At 39.0% G+C, this 10,000-nt stretch overlaps 2 protein-coding genes across 2 annotated transcripts in view; both read left to right on the top strand.

The window, feature by feature from the left end:
- Positions 1-10,000, top strand: part of LOC144653540 (dual 3',5'-cyclic-AMP and -GMP phosphodiesterase 11-like) — a 260,413-nt gene that overhangs the window by 154,466 nt on the left and 95,947 nt on the right. The window lies entirely within an intron of this gene.
- Positions 6,081-10,000, top strand: part of LOC144654808 (DNA damage-regulated autophagy modulator protein 2-like) — a 5,582-nt gene continuing 1,662 nt past the window's right edge. Inside the window, exons 1-2 of the mRNA XM_078515029.1 lie at positions 6,081-6,474; positions 9,593-10,000. The exon at positions 9,593-10,000 is cut by the window's right edge and continues 1,662 nt beyond it. Of these exons, the coding sequence (XP_078371155.1) occupies positions 6,103-6,474; positions 9,593-9,847 (627 nt within the window). The 5' untranslated portion in view covers positions 6,081-6,102 and the 3' untranslated portion in view covers positions 9,848-10,000. The remainder of the gene's footprint in view (positions 6,475-9,592) is intronic.

The raw sequence follows: 10,000 nt of genomic DNA, 5'->3' as shown, positions 1-10,000 counted from the left end.
CATCGGATTCCCATAAACACTGCAATTTCCGAGGGCGTTGCCTGCCCGTCAAGATGGCGTCCAAAACCGTGATAAGGTCTATTTTGTATACCCTTGATACTCCAAAGGTGCTGACATACGAAGATAATGTGGCAGCGACATGTAGCAGAGATTTATCAGTTTATTGCAGTAATCAAAATTCTTTCTTTAGCCATTTTAAAGTAACTTAACATTAAACCAACCATTATCAAGTAACCTTATGCAGAAATCTTACTTTGTGATTACAGCAAAAACTACAAAGATTTCCGACGGCTTTACGAAAACGTTTCCAAAATGACCGCGCAGAAACTGACTCGTCCCCAGTCGTCTCTTATGCGAAAATTACAAGCAGTCGACTCAAGACGGACTCAAAATACGACTGGGGACGAGTCAGGAGAGGCTCCGCTCGAAAGGGGTACCTTTTCAGGTTTCAGGTATATAAAAGGGTAGAGATTTCACAAGTTTAGGTATATGAAAGGGTAGGAAATTCTGTCACTAAGATATTTAAAAAGGCCTTTAAATTAAATATTTCGAACAGACGCAACTTACGGCTATATCGTCTTAATTTATTAAGCGCTACATAAAAATGTCAAGAAAACGTTCTGTTTTAAGTATATATGGTGTCGTGTAGGTATATGAAAGGGGTTACTTTTTTCAATAAAAGGTATAGGAAGGGGTCCCTTTTCTGTCAAAATGGTATATAAAAGGTGAGGGGTTAGACCTCGGGGCCGAGCCTCCCAGTATAAAACTTTTTTGAGTACCCTCCGCCCAGGGTTGCTTTGGGTATGAACTTTCTCTATTGCCGTTCGAAAGTCCTTGAATCGCCCAGTGACAAAGTCTAAACAAGAAAGAAACCATTATTCAATGTTTTCTACCCTCTCCCCTTGAAGCAATGTTGGATTATTAGGGCTAGGTTGGATAGATTAAATCAACACTGTACTTGGGATGGAAGGGAAATAAATTAAGCAGAATTTCTATTCCACTTATGACTCCGTCTGTTATCCAGTGTAAACTACATTGTCGGAGTCGTCATTAGCGACGGAGTTATAAGCGGAATCGGAATACTGTTTAATTTATTTTCCCTCCACCCCAAGTAGTTATTCAATTCTTGCCCTGTATTTCGTTATAATTCTCATCAGTTTTTTGTTCAGTTTTTTCGACGTTTTTGCTTGTTTACAACTAAAAACGTAGAAAGGGGTTAGTGAACAAAATTTGGAACCAATATTTGTAAACTCTCAAGGGACTTTTTTAATTTCTCAAGGGACTGTTTTAATTTCTCAAGGGATTACTTTCCGCTGTGGGTGATCACTTGCGATCTCGTAAACGTGACTTGTCACTTTACAAACGTATAAAATTTAAAGTGAATGTCAGCTTTCTTATCTCAACCACGTGTGTCTGAAAGGCGATCTATAAAAAGCGTCGCACAAACAATGATTGCGTAACTAAAACACGAATAAATAATCACTACACTTACATCGTTTAAAAATTACAAACGTAAAAAAAACCATACCGAAAAACTCGCTCTTTTCAAAGATATTATTGAAGTTAAAACAAATGCAAGAGATGGGGGCTTCTTTTAGCTTAGGAGCGGTTAAAAATTAGGCCAAATTGGTCGCTACTGCAAGCGCAACTCTATTTCGTCATCAGCCTAGGTCGTTAGGGACGTGACCTCGCGTTGACAGGGAATGACAGCAATGTTGCATGAATCGGCTTTACAACATGCGATCATCTACGGTTCGAGTGGATATCGAAAATTTTTATTTCATCTTCAATATATTCGAAAGCATTCACTGTATATATGGCTTTTGTTTAATCCTGGGTCTTGTTCCGCCTCGAGAGCTAGACAAAACGCAGCTTGGGCGTGTTTACGCTGCATTATATTTTCTGTTTCATTTCTATTTCGCTGCCGTAATCGACTGGCTCGAAGGTCCTTGAATTTTAAAGTATAGAATTGTCAGATCTCGGTGAAATTGACTGTTTATTTGTGTAATGTTAAGGAATATGTGTATAAATACCCGGCGCGGACAAGCCATTTTTGAGCCAGTTTTCTCCGACAGTAGTCGGACTTTTTTTGTGCTTTTTTGTGGGCTCGTACGCTAGCCTGCGTAGCCTGCGCCCGGGGGGGGGGGGTACTCAAGTTTTATACGGGGAGGCTCCGCCCCAAGTTCTAACCCTTACCCTTTTATATACATTTTTGACTGTCCCTTTCATATACCTTTAACTGAAAAAGGTCCCCTTTGATATACCTAAGAGACTGGCGTGGACTTAAAAAGACGTTTTCTTGTCATTTTTTCGACGCTTGTTTACAAGCAAAAAGTAGAATAGGGGTTATGTGAACAAAATTTGGAACCATATTTGTAAACTCTCAAGGGACTTTTTTAATTTATCAAGGGACTGTTTTAATTTCTCAAGGGATTACTTTCCGCTGTGGGTGATCACTTGCGATCTCGTGAAAAAAACGTGATTTGTCAATTTACAAACGTTATATAAAATTTTAAAAGTGATGTCAGCTTTCTTATCCCAACACTGTGTCTGAAAGGCGATCTATAAAAAGCGTCGACAAATGATTGCGAACTAAAAACAATAAATAAAACTAACTATCGTTTAAAAATTAAAACGTCAAAAATAAAAATACAAAAAAACTCGCTCTTTTCAAAGATATTATTGAAGTTAAAAAAATGCAAGAGATGGGGGCTTCTTTTAGCTTAGGAGCGGTTAAAAATTAGGCCAAATTTGGTCGCTACATGCAAGCGCAACTCTATTTCGTCATCAGCCTAGGTCGTTAGGGACGTGACCTCGCGTGACAGGGAATGACAGCAATGTTGCATGAATCGGCTTTACAACATGCGATCGTATCTACGCAGTTCGAGTGGAATTTCAGTCAAAGACAGCAAAATTTTTCGTATTTCATCTTCAAATATAATTCGAAAGCATTCACTGTATATATGGCTTTTGTTTAATCCTGGGTCTTGATATCCGACCCTCGCAGAGCCTAGACAAAACGCAGCTTGAGTGTAACGATTTGTTTACGCCCAATTATATGCGCAATGTTTTCTCCGACAGTAGTCGGAAATATCCGTATTTTTTTTCGTGCTTTTTCGTGGAGCAATCGTAACGATACGGCCTTGAACACATTGAACAGCGGTCTACCCGGCTATAACAATTCAAATATGCGTCGCAAAAACAAAATGTATATTTTTTAAGCATATTTTGCTGTTTCATTTGCTAATTTCGCTGCCGTAATCGACTGGCTCGAAAGGTCCTTGCAATTTTAAAGTATAGAATTGTCAGATCTCGGTGAAACTTGCACTGTTTATTTGTGTAATGTTAAGGAATATGTGTATAAATACCCGGCGCGGACGAGCCATTTTTGACAAAATTATATGGCTGCCTTTCCTCCGCGAAGATAGGAAATTGTTAAACTAAACTACAAAGAAACTGTAATGATAAGTTCGAAGAACAATGCACAGGATAAACCTTCGACTCATACTTCATGCAAAAACGTCGACATCTCGAAGAGACTTTGATTATGTAACGCTTAATAAATTAAAATAATACAGCCATAAATTGCGTCTGTTCGAAATATTTTAATTAAAGGCCCTTATAAATAGCCAAATGACAGATTTCCATACCCTTTCATATACTTAAACTCGTGAAATACCTACCCTTTTATATACCTGAAGCCTGAAAAAGGTACCCCTTTCGGGCGGAGCCTCCCCGTATAGGCCGTTATAGGGAGTACACCCCCCCCCCGGGAGCCTGCGTGGCAGGCGTCGTTATTTTCTAGCGCGCGAATGGGAGAAACGCGAAAGGCGCGAGAGGGCCACGCGACGAAAATTTTAAATTTTTAAATTTTGCAATTTTAAAGTATAGAATTGTCAGATCTCGGTGAAATTTGCACTGTTTATTTGTGTAATGTTAAGGAATATGTGTATAAATACCCGGCACGGACGAGCCATTTTTGACAAAATTATATGGCTGCATTTCCTCCGCGAAGATAGGAAATTGTTAAACTAAACTACAAAGAAACTGTAATGATAAGTTCGAAGAACAATGCACAGGATAAACCTTCGACTCGTACTTCATGCAAAAACGTCGATATCTCGAAGAGACTTTGATTTTTAAAGCCCGGACCAAACGAGGATGAGAGTTGATGAGAGTTCAAACTCTCACTCTCGTTTGGCATGGAATTCTCATGCACTCTCAGCGACTCTCATGCGCTCTCATTGACTCTCGTGCGCTCTCATCGACTTTGAATGTGTTCAAATTATTCATGAGAGTCAATGAGAGTTTTCTCGCGTTTGGCCCGAGTCGATGATAGTCGATGTGAGTCGACGTAAACTCTCATGAGAGTCAACTCTCGTCAACTCTCATCCTCGTTTGGCCCGGGCTTAGCGTAGTTCATTATTTATGTATTTTTGTGCAAGTTAGTTTCTCGGTGTCGCATTATGTAATAGTTAATTTCGTATCATCATTAGTGCTATTGAATTAAATCGATCCGTGTAGAGTTTTGTATGCTTTGGTTTAGAAATAAGTTCTTGTCTTCCCGGACTTCCGTACCGAACTTATAAGTAATCGTTTTTCTTTTATTCTTTCGTTTCTTGTTCAATTGTTGTATTCCGTTTAGTCAAGTTTCAAGCTCTAGCTTATTAATTCTACTTTTTGTTTATATCAAAAAAAAGCATATCACCTAAAGTGATATGCTTCTCTTTATATGTAATCCAAATGAATCGCAAGTGTACGCAAGTACCAAAGGCGCAATTCAGTTTAAAACTATTTAGGGGTGTTTGTTACAATCGCTCTGCTTTCGGAAAACTGTTCGCTCCATGCACTCGCTGGTTCGTTTTTCCACCCACTCGCCTGTGATGTCTATTTAGTATTCTGTTTCCGAGTAACAGATAGTGCCATAAGAAGTTTGCACGAAACTGGTGTGTCATGCAAATTGCTCAGTTTTCGGTTGTGCTTTTTAAACGAGCTATCTCACGGGGAGTTAGCAGATTTTTGGTCTAAACTGTTCTGAAATTAATGATAGGCAACTTAAGTCACGAAAAACGTTATCTTTGAACATCCAGGGAAGGCTAGATATAACTTAAATTTGTGGACAGAAATCAAGCTACGGCTATAATTAAAATATTGATTCTTTGATGATGCGCGGAAACAACTTGAAGACGTTTGCCTAACTTTTTCAATTTTCAAGTTGCAATCTGTTTTCATCCGAGCCATCCACAGCCAACGATGGTCTTTAACAGTTTTAGTGCTCTAATTTAGCAATTTTGAATAAAAACGGATTATTATTTTAAGGTTTAATTCCTGTGACACAATAAAAATTTTGGCTCTTCAAAAATCTTGTAAAATCCGTCACATAGTACCTTTAAGATATATTTTCCTAAGCTCGTTACACAGTGCTATTCGCCGTACATCTGTCAACACTTGACAAAGCTTTTAAGTCAGTATTTTTTGGCAACTTTGTGTCAAGGCTTCTGTTTCAATTGGCTAATCAAAATGCAAGGAGTGAAGGGGAGGAATACATAATTGCCCCAAGCAAAAAGGCAAATTAGGAACTACTCTCAAATTTCTTGCACTTTAATCGGCAAGTTTGAACAAAAAGCATCAGAGCGTTGTCACAAGGCTGTCAAAAATTGATCAAAAACTTTGTCTAGTGGCAACTGTACTGTAACTGGGGTACTTTCGTGTGGTCCTTGGAGTGTTAAGGTGTTCTTATTAAAAAAGAGATCTTACGTGTGTAGTCACAGCTGTTGACAGAATAAGGTTGTTTATTTAACAGGTGTCATCATGTAAACAGCTGAGACAATAGATACGATGGGTCTCGTGGTAAAACAATATTTTCAGTGCTACTATGGTAATATCGTTTTTGTTTTCAAGGTCAAATCGGTATGAATATTTTTACTCAAGTACTTAAAGGAGGTTCACCGAGTCGGAACCCTTTGAAGAACGAGGCAGAAAACAATAGAAACTATTGTTATTCGATAAAATGCAAATGAGTTTCAGGGTATTTTGAAGTGATTTAATGAAATTTTAGACTTTTTCTTTAAACCGGAAAAAGTGAGACGAGTGACAAACGAAATGGCTACCATCACCCGAGGCCTTGGATTTCTTCCACTTTCTTTGTCAATTCTGTTGGTCTTTGCCATGATTGTATCGTACCTAATCGCATGTCTTGAGCATGATGTTGAACCGGTTCTTCCAAGTGTCAGCAAAACGGCCGCTTTTCAACCACAGGGTTCCATCTTTAACCAATTCCTTGATACAATCGCGTTTGTTGGACTCATCACCGTGTTCCTTCGCTTTCTGCAAGTTGAAATGGCCACCCGTGGTGCCAAGGAAAGTAGCCAGACTGGACTAATCTCTCGTTTAAGGATTGCCTCTCTTACGTTTGGAATCGGATCTATGATAGGTGTTACCATCGCTGGAAATTTCCGCTTTCCAAGCGGAGAGGTAAGAATGGACAACAGTGATTTTCTTGAAGAATGTGTCCAGAAATTTTTTGTGATTGTTACGCCGTGTGGGATCAAAGTTTCGGCCCCTTAATTTCGCGCCGTTCTTTATTAACCTCATCACTGCCTTAGCTTTACTCAAATCGAATTTGAACCGGCCAAAATTGTTATAAGAGTCTTAAGGGGGTATCCAACGCAAGCTGAAAGGCCCTGCGTTTGACTTCTGTTGGGGGTTGTTTCGAATCTCCAAGGAAAACGAGAATTTGGTTCGAGAAATTGGGGTAAATTGAAGTGTTCGACTGTTATTTTGTCATTAAACTTGCGCGGCGCTCGAATGATAAGTCGAGCCGAGCTTAACATCCATCACCTCTCGATCGGTGAACATAGTTCTTGTTTGGCAAGGGATTCAACTATTGCGCATTAACGATATTTTATGTGTTTTGCAGTGTCAATTTTTGCGATTAGAACAAGTGTTGAGCTTTTTGTTATTTTGTGTAAATCACGTAAAATTGGAATTACAACATGTTCGCAAAAATGTATCATAATATTGTTTGATATTGATTCAATTGATATACAGAGAAAAACAGGCATAACTGCACGTAATATATTAATTTAGAGAAGAAGTGTTATATACATCACATTTAAAAACACCGAGAAGAGAGTTGAAAATGCGGCATGGAAGTATTTTTCACGAAGTTGGTGGTGTTTGAAATCAGTGCGATGAAACACTCGCTCGAGTGTTCAATATATCTACTCAACCGCAACTACCAAACGCGAATTTATAATACAAGATCAGATAACCAATCACCCTAGCTGTATTGAGAACATAATTTGTATTTTCGGACATATACTAGCGCTGTATTATGGTGGATTTCTAGTGACGCGTAATTGTTTACGCGCGTTTACGATCGTGAAAAAAGGTGGATTTCTAGTCAGGCGCGTATATCTTTTTTATGTACGTTAATTTACGTGCGCGAAAAAATTTAGAGACAATGTATAAACGACTTGCGTATAGTAAACGTTGACGCAAGTCGTTCATACGTTGTCTCTAAATTTTTTTCTGCCCACGTGAATTAACGTACATAAAAAAGATATACGCGCCACTAGAAATCCACCTTCACTGAAGTTTTTACTCTCGTGTATCTCTATCTTAATTATTCGTCTTGAGGGTAACTTATGTTTGCATAAATATTTTTTCGGTAATTTGTGTCGGACATGAAACAGCCAATCAGCAAAACCATTTTAAAGTAGTTTTAGTCCAGTATCCTAGGGCTATATATCGTATGTTGGTCGCCTTTTGCATAAATGTTTTCTTTTCGGAATTTGCGTCGCTCTTGAATAAGCCACATTATCAGTTGTACACTCCTTTTTTATAAGAACGTTTTTTATAAGAGCGTCGAAGAACGTGACCAAGGCTAAAATTTGGTTAAGCCGGAGCGAATTTTTTTTTCTATCTGTTGTGAGTGACAAATATATGCCGAAATGAATAAATCTTTATTCAAATCCTGACCTGTAATCAACATTGTCATCACTCATTGGTGACGTGAATGAATTTACTGCAATTCCACTCTGTGCTTAAAATTTACAGAATAAGAATATGTTGAGAACATTTAAGGCTCATAAATTTGACAAAGGTTAAGAACTTTCAGCCTGGGCCAAAAATTAGACGTTCTTACAAAAGAGAGTGTACACTGTATATTTGCCCTATACGCCGGGCCAAATATATCTGGGTGTATATTTGTCGCTGTCGAAATCAAGGTCGAGGTGTTCACCTTTTGATTTCGGATTCGCATAGTAAAAGATAACTATAAAACAAGGATAATAAACCGAAGGAAACACTTAAAAAGTCGAAAATGCATTTTGCATTGTGCAAACTCTGTTCATAATATATGGTAATATATAAGTTACGCCTACGAAAGCGCGCGTACATTTAAAGGGAGACTACGTACATAGGTATTCATTTTGCAATTATCTGTCAAAATTCTTTTGTTTTTCTGCAACTGATTACAAACAAAAGCGTAACGGTCAAGTACAAGCCGTTTTAGGGATAGAATAATTACGAAAACATTTGCGCAAAAATACAAGAACAGAACTGAAGAGTATTAGATAATTTTGTTTGGAAATCCAATAAAGTTTCCTCCCGTGCTCACTGCGCTACTACCTCGGCTCACCTCGTGCTACGAACTCGCTGTTTTCTCTCGCGCGCGTTCTTTTCTGAACAGACTAGATCTGATAAGCGGACTATTTTCCGCAAACGCAGAGGAAATTAAATTTATCAGAGAAACGTCATTATAAACCAGGGGGGGGGGGGGGGGGAGAAACTTCCTTTGTTACACGACTCAAAAAGTGATCATAGCGGTGCCGGGCAACCGAGACTGCGCAGTAGTTATCGAATGGTTGCTAAGGGTGTAGTGAATAGCTTGACAAAATTCATTGTTTAATTCGCATGATTTGGTCTTGATCGTGCACAAAACACAATAGCTATTTGCATTTTGATCGATTGCTCCTTTGAAGTCTTCCGGATATCAAAACAACCGTGAACAGTAATAACGGTGACCAGTCTGGCAAAAGAAGGCTTGTGAATTATACTAATTAAATTACTCCAATGGTTCTGAAATTATTTCCCATTTTTTGGTTGTTAAATTTCAACCGTGACAAATTTTTCGGTTGTTACTCCACGCCGCCAAAACATTCTCAGTGACGTGAGACATTAGGCGTAGAACATCAAACGCAAACACCGCGACTATTCGCATTTCACACGCACGCAGTCATTGATATTTAAATCTTTCCGAGAAAACAAAACCTTGGTTTGATGTCTTTCTTAGCAACGGCTTGATTGACATAGACTCGCGCCGTTTCCAGGCACTGCTATGTATTCAAAGAAAAGTGCCGACTTTCTTCCCCCCCCCCCCCCCCCCCCTGTTATAAACGAATGTTTTATGCTCTACAAAAAGCCGCTAAAACGGAATTGAACAAAACGACCAGGTGAAGGAAAAGCGATTCTAAACGCTAAAGATTGAACTCGTGGGCCGCTTCTTTGATGTTTATGATGTACTTGAGTTAACTTTCGTAAGCTAGCATTCAAATTGACCCTTATCTCACTTCTCTCCAATGATTAGGAGCATGGGGCATTGGGGATCGTGCATTTCACCGGAAGTTTGATCCTTGGTCTTGGAGGAATGGTATACTGCTTTCTGGAAACCGCCATCACGTATCAGCTTACTAAACTGTCAATTAACTCATGCAGAATGTGGGTCATTCGACTCCTGATAACTTGCGTCTTGACGGCGAGCGGTATTGCTCACGTGGTTTTAAAAGTGTGGACAAATGATCATCTTTCACACGATGGCAACCCACTTGCCAAAACTCCTTAGCGCGTGTACAATGCCACTGATGATTACTATCCTGAACATGTCACGAGTAACTTCGGGGAGTGGCTGACATTTTTCCTGTTCGCTGTGTTTTCGTCAACATATTTCAAGGAATTTCAGAAGGTTTCAGTTAATTTCAGCTGTTTCCCGAAGGAG

Source organism: Oculina patagonica, chromosome 5 (genome assembly GCF_052425735.1).
Source record: "Oculina patagonica isolate OP01 chromosome 5, crgOcupat, whole genome shotgun sequence".
Taxonomy (NCBI): Eukaryota; Metazoa; Cnidaria; class Anthozoa; order Scleractinia; family Oculinidae; genus Oculina; species Oculina patagonica.
This window is presented reverse-complemented; position numbering and strand designations above follow the sequence as displayed.